At 35.9% G+C, this 22,497-nt stretch overlaps 1 protein-coding gene across 2 annotated transcripts in view; it reads left to right on the top strand.

The window, feature by feature from the left end:
- BMP2K (BMP2 inducible kinase) overlaps window positions 1-22,497 on the top strand; it is a 114,710-nt gene that overhangs the window by 48,351 nt on the left and 43,862 nt on the right. For both annotated transcript variants that reach the window (XM_040237171.1, XM_040237172.1), the window contains exons 2-7: window positions 566-684; window positions 3,476-3,581; window positions 9,139-9,281; window positions 12,147-12,268; window positions 14,473-14,554; window positions 18,555-18,687. In XM_040237171.1, coding sequence (XP_040093105.1) covers window positions 566-684; window positions 3,476-3,581; window positions 9,139-9,281; window positions 12,147-12,268; window positions 14,473-14,554; window positions 18,555-18,687 — 705 coding nt within the window. The remainder of the gene's footprint in view (window positions 1-565; window positions 685-3,475; window positions 3,582-9,138; window positions 9,282-12,146; window positions 12,269-14,472; window positions 14,555-18,554; window positions 18,688-22,497) is intronic.

Raw genomic sequence — 22,497 nt, forward strand, 5'->3', positions numbered from 1 at the left:
TGGAAAATCTTTGCTGCAACCCTCAGCAGACTTTCCTATATGTCCCATTAGCATAGTCAGTCCTGAATCAGTTGCTGACGAGGAAATGAAGTTCTCGTTAGCACCTTAATACAATGTCAGTCCACCCCCTAGAAGTGAATGAGGGACCCACCCATCTGAGCCTGTTGGTGTTTTATATCTGATCATATCAGTGTTTTGTCATCATGGAGATGGGGAGGGCGATGGGTAGATGATCAGTAGTATATGCCAGATATAGTGATATAGTTGTAATATTTTCCATATCCCATATAAGAAATATTCCCATTCAGATACTATTTTAATATTTTAACCTTTAAAAGAGAGGCATGTAACGTGAGAAGCATATTATCCTATATGTGCTAGTTTGTGATTGGTATAGGAAGCCAATGTTTTGGCTGTAATTTAATATATTAGTTGCTTACTGTCCTTACTTTTGTGTTGTGTACAGTCACTTTATTTCCTTCTGAGATTAAGCTCCTCAGTGATGTTACATAATTTTAGCGGTAGTTTCAAATTCTTTATATTTAATTGGTACTTGTTTTCGTAGGTGGCTTCTCCACGGTTTTCCTGGTGCGGACTCATGGTGGACACCGTTATGCATTAAAGCGAATGTATGTCAATAACACGACAGACCTCAACATTTGTAAAAGGGAAATTACAATTATGGTAAGTGAGAGTAATTCCATTTGAAAAACTTGTATTTTTTTTTCAGTTTTGCAGCATAACATTAATCAGCTTTTGGGCAAGCTGCTTATTGGCTCACGCACATCTTGAAAACTTTTGGAGAGTACTCTTTAAAGCCACACTTAGGGCTAAATACAGCCAACTCCTGCCTCTCCTCCCTTGCTTATAGTAGTTCAACAGGAAGGCTTCTCTGCTTTTTTTTTTTCTATTTAAAATACATTTTAATTATGTAATATTCTGATAATAGAAAAATTGAGAGGACTAGTGAATACCACTTCACCCCCTACTCAACTTAAGAATTAAAAGCTTACAGATACAGTTGAAGCCTTCTGTGTATTCCTCTCCAATGTCATCTTTATACTGTTATCCTCATCCAGAAAGAAGCCTTTATCCTGAATTTGGTGCTTATCATCCCCATGGGTATTTAATAAAAGTATGTGCTTGTATTCACAGGCAAAAGTTAGTTTTGCTTTTCATTTTAAAAATCATGCTGTAGAATTGATTTTTTTTGTGTAGGTGTGTACTCTAGTTATATGGTAAGGTATGCTTCAGTAAGGAAAAAAATTTCTTCTTAAATATTAGGAAGAGTGAAAAATACTTTACTAGGCCATTAAAGAAAATTTCAGTAATTCAGTTAACTAGACTAACCAGTTCAAGAAAACTACAGAATAAAAGGTTCCTTCTTGTCTAGAGTTGCTTATTGTCAATGCTCTGGGTAGTTTCTTATTCTTGTTCCCCCTCCTTCTCTCTGTTCTCCTCCTCTTCCTCCTCCTCATCCATTCTTTATCAAGTGCTAATATATATATTTAATGTTTTTGTTTTATTGTGTCAAAATTCACACAGTATACATTTTATACTTCACATTTTAAAGTGAACAATTCAGTGGTATTGAATGCATTCACAGTGTTGTGTACAGACTGCCCCTATTGTTCTAAAGCATTTCATCCCTCCAGAAGGAAACGCCTGCCCATGAAGCAGTAGCTCCCATCCCACTCTTGTTCAGGGCCTGGCAACCACCCAGTCTATGTTATGTCTCTATGGATTTGTGTCTTTTGGATATTTTATATTCATGGAATCATGTAGTATGTGACCTTTTGTGTCTGGCGTCTTTTCATTTAGTATATTTTTAAGATTCATCCACATTGTAGCACTTATTAGCACTTGATTCCTTGTTATGGCTGAATAATATTCCATAATATATGCTGTGTATATATATCAAAATTTGTTCATCTATTGATGGACTTTTAAAAAACCATTGTGATGGTCATTTGGGCTGTTTCTACTTTTTGGCTACTGTGAGTGTTGCTGTATATATATGTATTTTTTTTAGTATTTATTTTCAGTTCATTTGCTATATATCTAAGAGTGGAATTGCTGGGTCATACGATAATTCCATGTGTAACTTTTTAAGGAGCCATTAAACTGTTTTCTACAGCAGTTGAACCATTTTATAGTCACACTAGCAGTGTAGGAGGGTTCTAGTTTTTTCACTTCCTTGTAAACGCTTGTTATTGTCAGACCTCCCCAACTGCTATGAGGGAGATTTTCTTATTTTGGATCAACATTTCTATCAACACACACGTAGTTTGATCCTTTCTGTTTTAAGACAGGTGCTTTTATACAACATGACTTACCTGAATTCTGCTTTTATTGTCTCTATCCCTCAGCTAGACTAGAGTTGATTAGACTTTGAGACTTGCCTTTTTTTCAGGTAAGGCTGTTAGTCAAAGAGGGAAAAGATTTACTCTGAGATAACAGGAAACCTTAGACTGTTTTCTAGCTTGAGCACAGATATGTTACTATTATATTGTAATAGTTCCTTCAATAGAATTTAAGTTTGAGAGCTATAAAACATAGTCATCATCAATCTCAGTTAACAATCAGATCTTATGCTTTGAAAGAAGATAGTTTGGTGAGATGAGCAGTTTTTTTCTTCCAACTGTTTTTTGATGACTAATCCTCCATTATTTATGTTTATTTGTGAATTATTCACATGTTCAACTGCCATTAGCTAATATCTCAAATTATATTGCATAGTTAAAAGTAGATTTTTTTCTTTAATTATAGTGGATGTAATTTATTTTAAACAGTATTCTTGATAAGAGTTTTTAAATTTAAAGACACAATGAATTTAGATCATTATTGTTTTTAACCTTATTGTATATTGATGATTGTTTTATACTAGGAGCAAAGTGTCAGATTTCCCATTTTCTTATTTCCTTGTACTCGTTATGCTAGTACTATATTTAATCTATAGTTTCTTTATAGGAATCCTATTTAGCTACTTGTTTATTTTTTAGGTTATTTAGTTGAAAGTACATACATTCATAAATTCTTTTAACTAGGTGGATATAAATTGCAGTCTGTTGCAGAGAAAATAGACAAGTGGGAGTATAGTTGTTAGTTTATGAACTAACAATTCATATTTTAAAATACCATATAAAATCTGGTATTTTATTCTTGAGTCCCAAAGTGCTCTCTTGTGTATTCACTTTTGAAGAGTATTGTTTTGAATGAACAAAAGTGATGTCTTTTTTCTCCATTGATTTTAAAAATGAATATTCGTTAACTTTCTGTCTATTAGAAAATGACAGTCATGTGTAACTAAACTTTCCATCGAAACTGCAGAAATTTTTTTAAACATGTCAGATTCCATACTTAAATTTTACTTTTTGAAATTCTTTAAATATATTAGTTTAAACTTCAAATTATTAACAATAGATGTTTAAAATACATGTTTTCCAGTTTTTTAAATTTTGTTTGTTTTTTGCAGAAAGAGCTATCTGGTCACAAAAATATCGTGGGTTATTTGGACTGTGCTGTAAATTCAATTAGTGATAATGTATGGGAAGTGCTTATCTTAATGGAATATTGTCGAGGTAAGTATTTCTCTGCATTTGTTTTATGCCAAAAGAATTTGCTCATAAAATGGGTTATTAGGTGTCTTGGTTTCTCCCTGGGCAGCTGTTATCTAATTCTGGACACTCATTGCACCTCAGCTTTAATTATTTGTCTAATTAAGGAATGCTGTTGGAAAATAATTTATAATATTGTTGCTTTGGTGATATGAGCACATGTAAATGGACAATTAGAAAAATGCCTTTGGGTTTAAAATAGGAAATCTAAGCAATCACATTTCCTGATCCCTGTACATTTCTTTTATAGTCTAACCAAGAAGAACATGCTGTGTCCATATTAGTATTATAGGATTTTTCCAGAATGCTACTATGTTATTCTTGGGCATATTGAATGTAATAAATTTAAAGGATACATTTTGATCTATAATTTTTATAAATTTATGTGGTCTTTTGTAAACATCAGAAGATAGAAAACTACCTTTTATTTGGATCTAATGTGTTATTTTCAAAGAAATATTTACTTGTAGAGTATACTTAAGAATTATAATCAAAGTCTTGATTTTTTTTTTTTTTAAACTTTAACATGTGTGAAGGGGTCAACTAGTCAATTACCGGCAAACTTGCCTTCTTCCCCCCATGCACACCTGGCCTCCCCCAGACTGTAACTGGCAGTTTGGGTTCTAGGAAGACCTGTTTTATATTTAGATTCTCTTAAAACAGTTATGATTGTTAACTATCATACCAGGAACTCTGGTCAGTTCCTGAAGTTTAGAGGAGGAGGAGGAGGAGGATGGTGATGGTAATTGAAAAGATTTAGTCTTATTTTACTCCAGTCTTGTAAGAAGGGAAGGACAGAGGAAAATGAAGTGAATCAGTATTATAGTATCTATTGTGATATGTTTGTAACTTATATAAACAATTAGATATTTTTGTGATTATTCTTCCTTATTTTTATCTTCTCTACTGTAAAGCATTATGATCGCTTGAAGGAGACAATACTGATTTTCTTTACTTTCCTGAATTCTAGCATTTAAGGTGCTAATTCTTAGCTTGATTAGAGTTGACTGATAGCCCTTGACTACTGATAACTTTTTAAAAATAATTGAGCATAATCATAACCCTGAATGAGTTTAATTAAAATTGTCATTCAGAAGACATTTTAAAAGGGGAACCAAATGAGCTTCAGTTTTTAAGGAAGTGAGTATTTGTGGGGGGGCCAGTGGTACAGTCTGTGGCAGATGAAAGTTAATTATCTTGTAAAAAATAAAGTCATATCTGCTGCTGCTAAGTCGCTTCAGTCGTGTCCGACTCTGTGCGACCGCAGAGATGGAAGCCCACCAGGCTCCCCTGTCCCTGGGATTCTCCAGGCAAGAACACTGGAGTGGGTTGCCATTTCCTTCTCCAATGCATGAAAAGTGAAAAGTGAAAGTGAGTCGCTCAGTCGTGTCCAACTGTTAGCGACCCCGTGGACTGCAGCCCACCAGGCTCCTCCGTCCATGGGATTCTCCAGGCAAGAGTACTGGAGTGGGGTGCCATTGCCTTCTCCGAAAGTCATATCAGCATTTAAATAAGATGGTAGGTTGCACTGTTTGGCATTTTAAATTAAATGGTAATGAGTGCAATCTCAGAAATATGAAGATTGTTGAGGATAGAAAAAATGGTGACTTTTTAAATTTTAATCATGAAATTGGGCAGAGTATAAAAGTTTTGTTTAGGGGATGATATCTGTTTGAAAAATATGTAAAGATTTGGAAGATACCGACATCTTACTTTAAAAGACCTTCAGTCTTCAGCAATATTTGCTTTTTGGATATGATTTTTAAATTTTTCATTAGAATACTTTAATGTCTTGTTGTTGCTCAGTTGTGTCTGACATTTTGCGATCCCATGGACTGAAGCACACCAGGCTTCCCTGTCCTTCACTGTCTCACAAGAGCTTGCTCAAACTCATGTCTGTTGAGTTGATGATATCATCCAACCATCTCATCCTCTGTCATCCCCTTCTCCTTCCGCCTTCAGTCTTTCCCAGCATCAGGATCTTTTCCAGCGAGTCAGCTCTTTGCATCAGGTGGCCAAAGTATTGGAGTTTCAGCTTCAGCATCAGTCCTTCCTATGAATATTCAGGGTTGATTTCCTTTAGGATTGACTGGTTTGATTGCCTTGCTGTCCAAGGGACTCTAAAGAGTCTTCTCCAGCACCATGGTTCAAAGGCATCAATTCTTCGGGCTCAGCCTTTTTTATTGTCCAGCTCTCACATCCGTACATGACTACTGGAGAAACCATAGCCTTGACTGTTCAACATTTGTGGGCAAAGTAATGTCTCTGCTTTTTAATACGCTATCTATTTAGAAGACTTCGGTTTTGAATAATTAAATTTCATTTGTTTCTACATTTGACGTGTGGCTCAGATAGAGCTTTTAGCTTTTTCTGGGAACTTAGATTTTGTAATTCAAGGCTTCTAACCCAAAGATCTCTAAAGGGAAAAAATACTGACTCTTTGTTTAAAATTTATTCTACTCATTAAAACATTGAAAGTTTGCAAGAGATAGAATGAATTAAAGGTTATGATTTCTTTAACTGTGAAATGATAGTTGAATAACGTGAATGTTGTTGTTCAGTTGCTAAGTTGTGTCCTACTCTTTGCGTCCCCATGAACTGCAGCATGCCTGGTTTCCCTGTCCTTCACTATCTCCTGGAGTTTGCTCACATTCATGTCCATTGAATCGGTGATGTCTAACCATCTCATTCTCTGCCGCCCTCTTCTCTTCTTGCCTTCAATCTTTCCCAGCATTAGGGTCTTTTCCAGTGAGTTGACTCTTCATATCAGGTGGTCAAAGTATTGGAGCTTCAGCATCAATCCTTCCAATGAGTATTCAGGATTGATTTCCTTTAGGATTTACTGGTTTGATTTTCTTGCAGTCTAAGGGACTCTTAAAAGTGTGTGTGTGTATGTGAGTTGCTCAGTCATGTCTGACTCTGTGACCCTATAGACTGTAGCCAACTAGGCTCCTCTGTTCGTGGAATTCTTCCAGGCAAGAATACTGGAGTCTGTAGCCATTCTCTTCTCCAGGGGATCTTCCTGACTCAGGGATCAAACCCAGGACTCCTGCATTGCAGGGAGATTTTTTTCCCATTGAGCCATCAGAGAAGCTTGAATAATATGAATAAACACCAATAAACCACTTCTTTTACTGTTTAATTTTTGCATAAAATGAGCCAGGACATTTGACAAAGTATGGAGAAAATTGCTGCATAGTCAGGTGCCTCAGTCTTATATGAGATACTTTGAACAGATTATAACCAAATAGACCTGAGTTTTCTCAAAATTGAGGATTCATGGGCAAAATTAATGTTTTTTTCCTCTGCTTTAAAGTTCTAAGGAAAAACTAGCTGTTTCAGAAAACATATGAGAATGCTGTTTAGACAGTAATAATAGAAGGAACAAGTATATATGCACCTTCTTCACTTGAGGCACTCGGTTGTATCCGACTCTTTGTGACCCCATGGACTTCAGCACACCAGGCTTCCTGTCCATCACCGACTCCCAGAGCTTGCTCAGACTCATGTCCATCGAGTCGGTGATGCTATCCAACCATCTCATCCTGTGTCATCCCCTTCTCCTCCTGCCTTCAATTTCCTAGCAGCGGGGTCTTTTCCAGTGAGTCAGTTCTTTGCACCAGGTGGCCAAAGTATTGGAGTTTCAGCTTCAGCATCAGTCCTTCCAGTGAACATTCAGGACTGATTTCCTTTGGGATTTGATCTTGCAGTCCAAGGGTCTCGCAAGAGTCTTCTCTAACACACAGCTCGAAAGCATCAATTCTTCGGCACTCGGCTTTCTTTATAGTCCAACTCTCACATCTGTATACGACTACTTGAAAAACCATAGCTTTGACTAGAGCGACCTTTGTTGGCAGAGTACTGTCCCTGCTTTTTAATATGCTGTCTAGGTTTGTCATAGCTTTTCTTCCAAGGAGCAAGCGTCTTTTAATTTCATGGCTGCATCACCATCTGCAGTGATTTTGGAACCCCCCAAAATAAAGTCTGTCACTGTTTCATTTGTTTCCCCATCTATTTGCCATGAAGTGATGGGATCGGATGCCATAATCTTCGTTTTCTGAATGTTGAGTTTTAAGCCAACTTTTTCACTCCTCTTTCACTTTCATCAAGAGGCTCCTTAGTACTCCTTCGCTTCCTGCCATAAGGGTGGTGTCATTTGCATATCTGAGGTTATTGATATTTCTCCCGGCAGTCTTGATTGCAGCTTGTGCTTCATCCAGCCCGGAATTTCTCATGATGTACTCTGCCTATAAGTTAAATAAGCAGGGTGACAATATACAGCCTTGATGTACTCCTTTCCCAATTTGGAACCAGGTGTTGTTCCACGCACCTTCTTACACATTACAAAATAACAGACATTCATTTATTCAAACTTATTAAAGGAAAGTTTCAAACCTAAACACAAGTTTGCCTTTTTAAATTTACATACTTTATTTAGGTTAGAATGTTTTCTGAATGAATCATGTATTTGTATTCTGAGAATATGATAGTAAACTTTCTTTTAGTATAAGAATTGTCACCATTATGCTATCAGTTGTTGTAGTCCACTCAGTACTTATTTAATAACTCTCTCAGGGCTTGTTGGTGTGGCTGTTTGACTTTGGTAAGTTACTCTGCCCTGGTAAGTTATCTCTTAACCTGGTTTAGAACATTAGTCTTTTATAGTTTTCTCTCTTGTGATTCCTCCATCCCCCAGTCAAGATCTTTTCAAAATCAGATCAGGAAGTTTCCTTGATTCTCAAGATAAAATCTAAAATTTCTCTCTCTCTCATCAGTATCATCTTATTTTACTCTCTTCTTAATGCTTTCTAGACCATACTCACATTGGTTCTCTTTAACTTATTCAAAATCATCAAACTCTTTCCCAAACTAGAGGCCTTTCTACATGTCACTTGCTGTCACTAGGCTGTTCTCCCAAATCTCTGCCAGGTTAACTTCTAATTAACCTTCAGTTTAAACATAAATAATCACTTCCTTAGATAGGCCTTCTCTGCCAGTCTCTTCTTCCCATCCTTTACCAATTTAAATTTGGGTTTTTCTCATACAATACTTGTTGTATGCAACTTTGATAAATACTTATGTGTGTGATTGTGTAGTAATTTATCTCTACCTTTAGGTATAGATTTTGTGATAATAGAGACTTTATTTTTGTTCACTAATGTTTACCCTCAAAATTAGCATAGTTGAATAACTGTTGCTTCAGATTTATGATGCCATCAGTTACAAGGTACATCTTGATTTTGGAATTGTTAAAATGTTAAAATACGGCCAATGGTATCAGCAGAATATCAGTTATTTAAAATGAGAACATCAGATGTTCTCATTTCAAAGATGTAAAATGTGAAAAAAAAAGTATGTCATTGAATCAACAGAATATGGTGTATAATAAGCATCGTTACAGGAAAATTATGAAAAAGCCAGTTTCCCATTACCTGAGACCATAAAGTCATTTCTTAATTTCTTTGTCTGTGGTAGTCTTCCATTTATTAAAAATGTAATCAAAATTACTTTTTTTGGTTAGCTGGGCAGGTAGTGAATCAGATGAATAAGAAGCTGCAGACTGGCTTTACGGAAGTAGAAGTGTTACAGATATTCTGTGATACCTGTGAAGCTGTTGCAAGGTTGCATCAGTGTAAGACTCCGATAATTCACCGGGATCTCAAGGTATGAACTTTAGACTCCTTATGGATTACTGCCTTTTAAACTTTGGAGTTAAAATGTCCTTGGACCGTCTTCATCTAAAGCAGTTCCTGTTACCAGGACTGAGATCGGTCTCCATTCTCTGCTGCGTTTCCCTAGGCCATGTAGAGACTGATTGTAGAACTGAAACTGTGCTTTCCATGACCCTGACAGTTTCTCGCATGGTTGTAGAGATGGATTTTGTGCTCCCTACTCTGCTTCTGTTGTACTGAGCAGGCTTCTTTAAAAAGTTTCACATGAGCAAGAATATGAACATCACTGACTCAGGTTGGATGTCGCTCCACACTGTCCTTCCAGCACTCCTCCTTTTCCTATAATTCATTTTAAGCATCAAGGAATTTTCCAGAGATATTGGAGGTCACTGTAAATGGGTCTCTTTACTTATTTATTTATAATTTGCTACAGTTTTAGATAATTTCTTATAATTTGGTGGTGATTGTCACTTTAAGGTCACTTTGTCTTTCATTTTCATGAATCTGACCTTTTGTATATGGTACCCACCTGTTACACTGGAAAAAGTGCCCAAAGGGGATTGAATATTCCCGGAATTATATTGCTTGAGCTATCACTACATTCTTTACAAACACGTATGTCTTCTTTGATACTTGCAAACACTAAGATTATAAAAATTCCTCTTTCTGAAATGTTCTGTGCCCAGATATCCCAAGGTAAACCTTTCCCCCACTTCGAGTTCACTCAGATTCACTTTCTCAGAGTCCTGTGCTAGTACCACCTTATTTATAATTGCAACATAATCTTTCCATTTTCTACTTGTTTTACTGTTTATTATCATTTGTCAGTTTCTCAGATACTATGTAATTTGCTTATGTATTAAGACTATTGTTTTATTTTCTGTCCTCTTCCATTGGAAGGTAAGCTCTCTGTGAGCAGGGATTTCTCTCTTTTGTTATGATTTATCCAAGCATTTCATACAGTGCCTGGCACATAGCAGAGTCTCAGTAAATATTTACTGAATAAATGAATCCCAATTCTGACTTATTATTGGGCTTCCCAGGTGGCACTAGTGGTAAAGAACCTGCCTGCCAGTGCAGGAGACATAAGAGAGGCGGGTTTGATCCCTGGGTTGGGAAGATCCCCTGGAGGAAGGCATGGCAACCCACTCCAGTATTCTTGCCTGGAGAATCCCCATGGACAGAGGAGCCTGGCAGGCTACAGTCCATATGGTTGCAAAAAGTCAGACACAACTGAAGTGATTGAGCACTCAGCACACACAACTTTGAAAAGTGATAATAAAATGCTCTTAAGATATAAGAGAATAGAAGATGTTACTCAGAATATAGGTTGTTAACCATGAAAGCATCTTTTAGGGAAACTTATGCTAAAGAATACAAGCTAAGGTAAGATGACAGTGTTTGACTCCACATCTGTCTCTTAATTTGGAAAATCAGTGTAGCATCTTTCATTTCATTTCTTCTGGATATGCAGCTCTTTTACATTTTCCCTAATAATTTGGTCAGATGTTTTTGTGCTATTTTAGCTCATTAACTTTTTTAATGTAAAGTTGATGTTTTCAGCCAAATCTTCCTTGGCTTTAAAACAAAGACATTGAATTGCATACTTTTATATAGACCATATTGAATAGAGTTAGTTCTTTTTACATGTGGAAATTTATTCGTACCTGCTTAAGTAGCTTTTTTAAAGTAGATTGCTTGTATAAATCTTTATTTTGTACAAGTATGTTTAAAAGTAAACTAAAATGAAATATAAAAATTATAAAGAAACTAATGTGAGTATTTTGGTAGCGTGGAGAGAAATTTAATTACTCATTCAAGGCTATGTCATAAAAATACTGTAAAAAAGTTAATAATAATAGTGTCATTTATTGAATGCTTACCTTATTTCATTTGTGTTCCAAGCTTTTTACATGTTTTAATACATTCAGCTTTTACAGTTTTTACAACAATCTCATGTAGCAGATGTTATTTCCCCCAGTTTATAGGTAAGGAGACTGAAGCACAGAGTCGTTAGGCAAATTGTCCAGGGTACACGCGATAGTAAGTAGCACAGTTGGGCTGTGAACCCACACTCTCCTGTTTTAGAAACTGTGCGCATGACTTTAAGTTTTTATGACTCCGATCTCTTAAGTTAAGACACAAAGTTAGATCTGTGTTTTTCAGTGTAATGTTTTCGATAAAAATGGAACTAGGAGTTAATCAGAGGTGGAATTGGAATGGTTTATGTTTTTTTCTGTAGAAAAACTGAAGTGTCAGAAAAGGAGGAAAATGGAGGTAGGGTATAGACTCACTTGCCACTAGCTGTTCTCTCTTGTAGAAGCAGTTATAGAGAGGACTTACAGTTGCTTGAGGGCTTCCCAGGTGGCTCAGTGGTAGAGAATCCAGCGGCTAATGCAGGAGACACGGGTTTGATTCCTGAGTTGGAAAGATCCCCAGGAGAAGGAAATGGCAACCACTCCAGTAGTCTTGCCGGGGAAATGCCATGAACAGTGGAGCGTGGCAGGCTACAGTCCATAGGGTCACAAATAGTCGGATACAACTTAGTGACTTAACATGTTACAACAAAAAGGGTTACTTGACTCTTGCAAAACTCATCCTGGTATGGAAGAAGCACTCCTCTGTTCTTAGTGAGAGAAGCAGTAGATAAAGTAACATGTATTTTTGTTCTGAATCATTGTCCTTTCTCACAGTTTGAGGTACCGTCTCTCTATATATACTTGTGTATGTGTGTGTGTAGGAGGTGTGTGTATGTGTATAAAACAAGTCATTTGGTGTTTATTGTGTCAAAACATTGTCGTAAAAAGACAATTTTCACTTTGAAAATACTACTAATTATTGATTTTCTTTTCTGAAGGTAGAAAATATTTTGTTGAATGATGGTGGAAACTATGTACTTTGTGACTTTGGCAGTGCCACAAATAAATTTCTTAATCCTCAAAAAGATGGAGTTAATACAGTAGAAGAAGAAATTAAAAAGTAAGTGTTAATTTTGTTTTGTCTCATGAGAATTTTAGGTAACTTGAGTCTGTGACCAGCTCTGATAGCTTAAACTTTAGGTATTCCATTAATAGATCTCTTTAAGATCTTTCTATGTGATATAATTGATTAGTTTACGTCTCATCTAGTTCAATAGGAAATACATTTTACCATGGAAGCAAAATTTTCATCTACATTTTAACAAATGAATCAAATTTAACAAATTTGTTAAATAAGCTGTAGTAATTAGTGGAATCATTAAAGGGAGTTTGAAGTTATTATTTTTCAATTAAACGTCTTTGTGTTTATTGATACTGAGTGAGGATTTGTGCTTGTTAGGCAAAATATTTAAACTTTGACCTCGTATTTACTATTAAGAAGTTGATATTATTGCATTGAAAACTGTGTGGAAAACTTACTTTATAATACTGTTTTGGAGAACTCTTTGGTAGAAATATAAGTCATATCTGCCTTACGTTTTCGTAACCTTGTATTTTCCATGGTTGCTAGAGTATTGCAAGGACTTCTCCCTGGCTTTTCTGTTTTCTAGTTTCAGAAAATAGTACTGTTTGTAAATCTTTGATCATCTTAATAGAATGATGCAGAATGCAGAAAGGTCTGTAAGAACAGGGTTTTCTAAGTAGCTCCCTTTTTCTAAGTTACTTTTCTTCACTTCCTCACAGATTCTCAGTTGTTTAAGGCTACCTAGGAGCTTTTGTTTGAACTGTGACATGTATTTTGAAATAGGCTCAAATAGAGCAGTGTTCTTGCCTGGAGAATCTCAGGGACTGGGGAGCCTGGTGGGCTTCTGTCTATGGAGTCGCACAGAGTTGGACACGACTGAAGCGACTTAGCAGCAGCAGCAGCGGAGCTGATCTTACTCTGGTCCATTTGTATAAAACTATGGTTTTCTAGACTTGCATTTTTACTCAGGAACAGCCTCTGATGGTTATGTTAAGATTCCATAAAAACAAACTCCTTAGTAAACTTATAAACATCCTGAAGAACACCAGAACAATGAATTATTGAATTGGCTTCTTGTGGGTATATGTATATACATATAATTTTAAAAGTTACTGGTTGTGATATATAATGACTGTTACAGAATTCTGCTCAAGCATCTTTGGCTTGCTGAAAGTTTAATTTTTTGCTGTTAAGATCTGAAGTATATAGCTAAAGTTTAGCAGAATTGTACACTAGTGATGAACGTAATAAGCTCATGGGTTCTTGTACTTAGTGGCTCACAGGAATTAATGGTCTAATTGTTTATTCAGTTAACAGGGCGTACAACATATTGGACACGGTTGTTGATGCTGCAGTATAGCAGTGAACCAAAAAAAAGGCCTGTCCTCATGTAGTTTCTGTTCTGGTTTCTTAGATCACTCCTCTGTAGTAGTATCATTCAGAATGTATCACAGTTAGGGTGATTTGAAAAGAATAAGATGGTAGAATATTGAGTTTTAAGATACTTCATGTAAAAGAAAAACATAAAAGCACTTAAAGTGAATCTTAAATTATGCCATAATATAGGAATTCTTTTGATATTCTAATAATTTCTCCCACGAAATTGAGCAATACTTTATTCTGTTCATAGTGGATTTGGAGTTTTCATACTTGTAAATATTTATTCACTGTACCTTTTAGTTCCAAACTACTTAGGCTAACAATTTTGGAAGTGTACTTAATGTAATTAATAATAATTAATTATGACAACTAGATTACTTTTAAAAGAATAATTATAAAAACAAACCTCGAGGAGATTTACTACTATGTGTAAGGAATTATGTTAGGATTCATAAAAACAAACTGCTTAATAAACATATAAATTAATTTTTTGAGAGGGTAGAAGTTTTACTTTTAAATTAGTCAACTAAAATATTTTGATAAGGATATTTTTATAGTTAAATTGTACTATTTTATTTAAGAAATTCAAGGAAAACCATGTTTCCAGTACATTGTCTTTATTTAATTTTTTCTATTAAAAATTGTGTTTATTATTAAAGATGCAGTTGCACTTGTTGAATAAAAACATGTATAATGCTTTGTATTGTTTAATCCTTGATGGGCTTTTAATGAGCTTTTAAAATAGTTTTATTTCTCTATAATGTTATTGAACCTGAAAGATTTTGTAGTATTTTATGTAGAAACAATGTAGTATGTCTTTTTTTTTATATCTCCACTCCATTTTACTTATTTACTGCCAGGTATACAACTCTGTCATACAGAGCCCCTGAAATGATCAACCTTTATGGAGGGAAGCCTGTCACCACCAAGGCTGATATCTGGGTAAGGCCATGAAAGGCTGGCATTGTCACTAACCAAATTAACAAAATCTGAGTTCAGTTGATTATCTTCCCCCTGTCCTCCACAAGGTTATTTCCTGATAAGTAGAAGAGAGTGGTGGACAGTAAAGCTTACATAGCAGAAGAAAAATATTAGCACATATCTTCTTGATCCGGAGATGGAAAACTTAGGTATAAAATAGCAAGTAAACAGTTTCCACATAATGTAACTTTTTATCACAGTATTTTTTAGAATTTAGATTATATATGATTGTTAAAATTTTTTTGATTTGAGTGCAGTTTTGGAAAAGCTGGCCATAACTCTTAACTGGTTATGCTTATAATTTTCTCAAGTATTTTAGGATCTTTTTAGTGGAAACTAACATGAGTAAAATTTAAAAAAAAATATAAACATACCGTTGACTAACCTCTGTATATTGAGGTTCTTTAGCGTCTATAGAGATTGAATTATTGAGGTATAACATGTTTCTGTGGCTTCCCTGGTGGATCAGATGGTAAAGAATCTGCCTGCAGTGCAGAAGACCCAGGTTCGATCCCTGGGTCAGGAAGATCCCCTGGAGAAGGAAATGGCAACCCACTCCAGTATTCTTGCCTGGAGAATCCCATGGATGGAGAAACCTGGGGAGCTACAGTCCAGGGGGTCTCAAAGAAGTGGACACGACTGAGTACCTAACACACACAACATGTGTCTCTAGAGTTGAACTTTATGTTAGAGTGTCAATACCTCTTTTGAGGTTATTTCATAAGTGAAATGTATTTTCTCTGTATTTAATAAACTAGCAGGAAACTATTTTAAATGTGAATTCATTTAAATTTAACAAGCATTCAGCCATATCTGCCATCAGTGGCCATATTAGGAATTGAGGAAAAACATTCAGAAGTATTTCTAGAGTTTACAAGAAAAGTCATTTGGTTTCATTTTAAAGCATAATATTTAGAAAGCAGTGAAGTGTAACGGGTGAAACCAAATGAGTATCTTCTTGGTGCTCCTCTCCTGACCAGAGCTTTTATAGAGATTGGGAAATATTCTTGCAAGGTAATAAAGAGTATCTACAATATTTTTCCCTCTGTCTACTAATATACACTTTTTCATCAGTGGTTCTTAAATCTTGTGGTAGTTGAATTTTTAACCATATATGTAATTTAATGAAACCACAAATAGGTTTGATTTAGTTAATTTGCTCCTGCTTACAGATCCCCAGCTTGTATGACTCAAATTCAGTTGGCTGTTCTCAGCATTGACATTTGATTCATTAAATGGCTATAGTAAATGGCTTGTAGTATAATGTAGAAAACAAATTCAGTTGAATCTTAATTTATAAAATGAAGGTATTAATTAGAGGAGGTGACTGTGGAAGTCTTTTCCTGGCTTAATTTTGTGACTAGTGTTGAAACCCACATTACCTAAAAGAGTATTTCAACAGCGGAGGAAACAAGACTCATACCTTGACTACTGTTTTGAAATCATCAAGGGTTGATTTTTAAAAAGTCTTTTAAGAACATGTTTGTTACCCAATGCCTTAACAAAAAGGAGGGAGTCTGTCTTTGTTGTTTGTTTTTCCCCAGGCTTAGAACGTGCCAGGGTGGCTAAATTGTCAGTGATAGGTGGCTCAGTGGTGAAGAGTACATCTGCTAACACAGGAGACATGAGTTTGATCCCTGGGTCAGGGAAGCTCCCCTGGAGAAGGAAATGACAACCCACTCCAGTATTCTTGCCTGGGAAATCCCATAGACAGAGGAGCCTGGAGGGCTGCAATCCATGGGGTCACAAAAGAGTTGGACTAAATTTGGCAACTAAACAGCAACAAGTTTAAAATTTATTCCATTTACAGGTTAGTTATATGGAATAGTATTTCTATAATGGGTAACTGGATATAGCTGTAGGATGACAAATAGATACTCAAAGATAAAAAAGAAGCCAGAAAAATTATCAGAAAAAAGAATGTGTATTTATATGCTTGACAGAGATAGAGTTTTAATTTCCATGATACCATTTTTATGCTTGTCATAGCTCAGATGAAATGCCTACAACATTTTAGGTGTGAATTTGAGAATATTGAGAAAAGAAAATTAGTTCATATCAGTTAAGAGCTATATTTTGATCTTATTTCAGAATAGTATTTAGAGAGTTATGATATTGAGGTTAAAGTATTCATATAGCGTATGTATTTTGGAGAAATTTATTTTTTACTTTGAAATTTCTATTGTAGGTTATTTTTATCCTGAGAACTAGGATGCTGATTTTATTGACCAATAGGAAATTCAGTGAGAGATGCTTCATGTTACCGTTTAATGGGGAAAATGGAAGATGGTGATACTCAATCCTCAAAATGAGGTCATTCATTCCCTCCTGTTTCCTGAACAGTTCTCATTGTATCAAATGGAAAAAGAGGGAAATGCCTTTGGTGTGAAAAAAATTAGGACACCTCCTTGTGTTCATAGTCTGTGAAGCGGAGTATTTTAGATTAATGTTTTTGAAGTACACTGGCATTGCTATCTAAAATTGTTACCTGGGAACTCCCACAAGGTATACTCTAACAAAAGACACATTACTGAAGGTTTGTTTGACAAGATAAAACTGGCTAAAAGGCAGATCTCTTTTGCCTCACTGTCATCTGGGCAGAGGAGAGGTGTAATTTAATGCAGATATTACACCATTAATAGTCATTTTTTTAGTGCTGTTAAGGAAGCCTTATGCACAATTTGCAGTATAGAAGCTGAAAATATCTTCCTTAGAGAAAAATGCATCATAAATTTTTTAAAGCCACATTGAACTTGTTACTTCCATTCAGAATCTTTGTAGTTTTGTTAGTCACATAGTAAATAATCTAGTAATGTTTTTGAACGAATATATTGAACTTTCTAGAGTCTTTAAACTTTTTTCATTAAAGGACTATTGTAATATTTAAAATAATGTTTTGTAAATTAATACTGTTGAACTCAGAAAGGTAATTCTGTATTTTGTGATCTTTGTAGCAGTTATAAAACTAGTGTATTTGTTAATTGGCTTGCCAGCTTGCTGTGTGAAGAAAAAGCCAACAAAGGAAAGCTGATGTGCTAATGTTTAGATAGGCCAGATTTCAGTTACTGCTGATGTAACTGTATAGTAACTACTGGATAATTTTATGTAATCAATTTAGAGTTAGAATTGTCCCTTACACTCATAACGCTTTGTAGGTGACATTTCTTGTGACAGCATAATGATCTCTTGAGCAGAAAATCACATTTTATTACCACATCTCAGATCTGAGCAGTTGGCAGTTTAGCTAAAACTTTCCTGTGCTACTTTTCCAGACACAATTTGTGTCTTAGGGTGTTCTGTATTCGTTGTCAGAAAGTAGATTTATTGGCACTGTGATGACTATGAATCCATACAAGCAAAGCAGACAGGGCCCTTTCTGAATTTTATATAGATTACTCAGGTACAAATACGACTAGTATAATATAGAATGGAAATGGTAGGATTATGTTTAGAAGTTGAGAACTAATTTTTATACTGTAAAATGACATGTGCTCAGTGAATAATCAGTGTTGATGGGTGTCTGATAAATTTAACTGTGCTGGCTAACTCCTATTTGAAACCTGGAATTTTAAAATGTGTTTTATAGTGAATTTTTGAAATATTCTGCTACAAGGAGCTTTGTGCTTGGTTTGTTGGTTGTTACATGCTAGCTGGGTACTAAATATATATTTTCTTTGTGAAAGAAATAAAAATGTAATTTTTCTCCCAAAGGAAAGTAGTCACTTCTAATTTTAGTTCTGTCATTCATGATCTAGTGTTCTATGAGAGCATGAATTCAGACATCTAGCCATACACATTAAGTTGTAATTTGTGAAAAGATTGAGCCAACATAGAAACATTAAGCTTTTGTGTTTTAAATAAGATATTTAGTTTTTCATTTGTGGCTTTTTTTTGTTTGTTTGCTCTTGTGATTAAGTTGATACTTGAGTTCTGATGATATTCATGCTTCTTTGTTTTCTAGGCCCTGGGATGTTTACTGTATAAACTTTGTTTCTTCACTCTTCCTTTTGGTGAGAGCCAGGTTGCCATCTGTGACGGCAGCTTTACCATCCCAGACAACTCTCGTTACTCCCATAACATACATTGCTTAATAAGTAAGTACTTGGACAATTTATGAAAAGAATTGTAAGGTACTATACGTAGGGCCTGCTATTTCCGTTCCTTTACCTAAAACTACTCTTTTAATTTCATGTTATTATAATTTTGTAGAACTACTATAGTCAAGAAATACATTTAAAAGGATGTTCAGGGACTTCCCTGGTGGTCCAGTGGTTGAGACTTTGCCTTCCAACGCAGAGGGTGCTGACCTCTGGTTGGGGAGCTAGGATTCCACATACCTCACGGCCATAAAACCAAAACACAAAAACATAAAACAGAAGCAATATTGTAACAGATTCAATAAAGACTTTAAAATTTATCTACATCAAAAAAAACTTAAAAAAAAGATGCTTATAAGATTTTTATAGGAATGAAAGTAGACTAATTACTGATTAGTATATGGATGTTTTTAAGCTCTAGATAAGCTTTTATAGAACATAGAGATTATGTAATTAAGGAAACTGGAATTTGTGGAAAAACTTTACAGCATAACATTTCATTATTCAGACTTTGTAGTTTTGAAATAAAAATAACCTGATCTGTTTCTTCTTTAGATCAAACTATTTCCAATTTAAAATTGTAGTTTATTTGCCACGTTTTTTACTGTTTATTCCTTGTTGATTACAAAATCAGAAAGCAACCTAGTGTAATAATTAGAAGGAGTAATCCTGTGGACCTTTCATTCCAAAAGAATGCCTCAACTTTTCTTACAGTCTCTTTTAAGAGCTTTTTCTTCCTTTTCGACAGATACTGTAACTTAATTTCTTGAATATGCACATTGTATAATTTCTGCAAAAGATGATTTGTTATACATTTGGTGATTGACTAACTTTTGTAATTTATGAGGCTCATTTAACTCAGAAAAAAAAAAAAAGAGCAAACACTCCAAAAGAAAAACAATCAAAATGGAGCATAAAAGGATATATGTTGCTTCACTTGGCAAACTTATTTAAAGCATAATCTTCTTTGTTTCTTTAAAGAAATCCACATTTCTTTAATGTGGATTTGCCCATACATGTTGGAAATTAGAGGATTATGTCAGCTGAACACAAAAATTATACTGCTTCACATAGAGTGTTTTTCCTAGGTGAGGGGAACCAGAGTAATGGCGTAAGGGAAGTAATGTTATAACTTACAGGGGAAAGGAAATAGCCCTAAGCTTGGCTGCTTCACTGCCAGCATGAACTTTCAGCTCTAATTGGAGAATATTAAATATGAGTGCTTGTACCTGGGGTTTCCTTCCCAGAGAGGTCTACCTCTCAGCTTTTGTGTGACTCTCTGCTAATGGATGGCTTCCTGAAGAGCATCCTTGCTGGCTCAGAACTGCACTTTTATCTTTATTGGTGGAGAACCTCCTAGTCTTGTTTTGATATGTTTTTCTGTCCTTCTGACAGCTTTCAGCCAAATAAGCTACCTGCCTGGGCAGTCCAAGTTACCTTTTCAGATACCAATTAATGTTTTTGTCAGTGTTCTGATGACTGAGCTGTATAGGTTTTCAGTGGTTTGTCCCAGCTCTCTTTCCCCATTAGCCTTGTTATTTTTAGCTTGCCATTTTGCAGAATGTTTTTTTAAAGAGCAAGTATACCTTTTGAGTATATATGAATAAACATCAGACCCATCAGCCGCTCTGTCTTAACCAGGTGCTTGCTTCCTTCATTGCAAAATTTAGGGCATTAGGAGCATGAAAGAACTCCGATTAATTGGAATGCTCAAAAAATAGATTGAGGAATTTCCTTTGGCTGTTGAGTGTTCTAGCCAATTGAAATATAACCTTTCTTTGAAGCCCTTGTTATAAACCACCATATCAGTGGCATGGTTTTGTTGTTAAGTATAGTGATTTTATCACAATTGGACTGAGGATTTTATTGAGGATCTTGCAGTGTCTGCTGATTGCCAAAGGTGGGAGATGGGCGAAAGAGATGAAGGTGGTCAAAAGGTATAAACTTAGAGTTATAAAGTAAGTCCTGAGGTGTAATATACAGCATGTGACTATAGTTAAAAAAACTGTACTGTGTACTGTATATTTCAGGGTTGCTAAGACAGTAGATCTTAAAGAGTTCTCATCCCAAGGGAAAACAATGTTTAATTCTGTGAGGTGATAGATATTTGCTGTATCTACTGTGGTGACCCATTTCATAGTACATATATACATAAAATCATTATGTTACTCACATAATGAACTTCTCTGTCTGACCTGGGCTTTCCTGGTAGCTCAGCTGGTAAAGAATCTGCCCACAATGCAGGAGACCCTGGTTTGATTCCTGGGTCAGGAAAATCCTCTGGATAAGGGATAGGCTACCCACTTCCCTGATGGCTCAGTTGGTAGAGAATCTGCCTACAATGCCGGAGACCTGGGTTCAGTCCCTGGATTGGGAAGATTCCCCTGGGGGAGGGCATGGCAACCCACTCCAGTATTCTTGCCTGGAGAATCCCATGGACAGAGCAGCCTGGCGGGCTACTGTCCATGGGGTTGCAAAGACTCAGACACGACTGAGTGACTAAGCACAGCACAGTTCTGTCTGACATATTTTACTTAGCATATTATGCTACCCTCATGTTTATTCATGTTGCAAATGGCAAGCTTTCTTTCTCTCTTTTTTAATGACTGAATAATATTCCATTGGTACATATACATACATACACACACACTTCACATTTTCTGCTTCCATCCATCCATGGATGGACACAAGTTGCTTTCTTGTCTTGGCTATTGTAAATAATGCTGCAGTGAACTTGGGGGTGCAGACAGTTTTCTTTGAGTTCGTGTTTTTGTCTCTTTCAGATACATACTCAGAAGCAGGATTGATGGATTGATTATATGATAGTTCTTTTTTCAACTTTTTGACCTACCTCCATACTGTTTTCCATAGTGGCTGTACCAATTTACATTCCCACCAACATCGCACAGTGTTTCCTTTTTTCCACATTCTACCAACACTTGTTGGGCTTCCCAGGTGGCTTAGTGGTAAAGAATTTGCCTGTCAATGCAAGAAGACACAGGAGATGCAAGTTCTATCCCTGGGTCAGGAAGATCCCTTGGAGGAGAAAATGGCAACTGACTCCAGTATTCTTCCCTGGGAAATCCCATGGACAGAGGAGCATGGCAGGCTACAGTCTGTGGTGTCACAGAGAATCAGACATGACTGAGAGACTAACATACACATACATGTATACTTTTTAAAGTTGATTTTATATTTGCAGTAGAAGCAAAGTTAATGGGAATGGTCTTGTGGTGACTCACATAATCATTTTAAGTTGGGTAAACGGGTGTATTCTAGCTTCTTTGTCTTTTCTAAAAAACTTAGTAACTTGATTTACTTTTAGATCAATTAGATGTGTGTATTCATTAACCCAGCAATCCCCAACCTTTTTGTTACCAGGGGCGGCTTCCCCAGTGGCTCAGACAGTAAAGAATCCACCTGCCAAACAGGTGACCTGGGTTCAATCCCTGGGTCAGGAAGATCCCCTGGAGAAGGAAGTGGCAACCTACTCCAGTATTTTTGCTTGGACAATCCCACGGACAGAGGAGCCTGACAGGCTATAGTCCAGGGGATTGCAAAAGAGTTGGACATAACTTGGCGAGTAAACAGCAACAACAGACAAACTACACAGCCTCCAGAAAATGTATTCCCACATGAAAACATGAGTTAGGGGAGTTAGAGGTCCTTTTTGTTTGCTTGTAAGATGATGTCAATCCACCGACAGCCTGGTTACTTAATCATTAGGAGATGTGCTATGCTTAACTTGAGAGAGAGAGAGTTACCTATACAGATAACGGTTAGAAAACATAAAAGCTCAAACTTGGT

The sequence above is a fragment of the Oryx dammah genome, unplaced genomic scaffold, assembly GCF_014754425.2.
Source record: "Oryx dammah isolate SB20612 unplaced genomic scaffold, SCBI_Odam_1.1 HiC_scaffold_3, whole genome shotgun sequence".
Lineage (NCBI taxonomy): Eukaryota > Metazoa > Chordata > Mammalia > Artiodactyla > Bovidae > Oryx > Oryx dammah.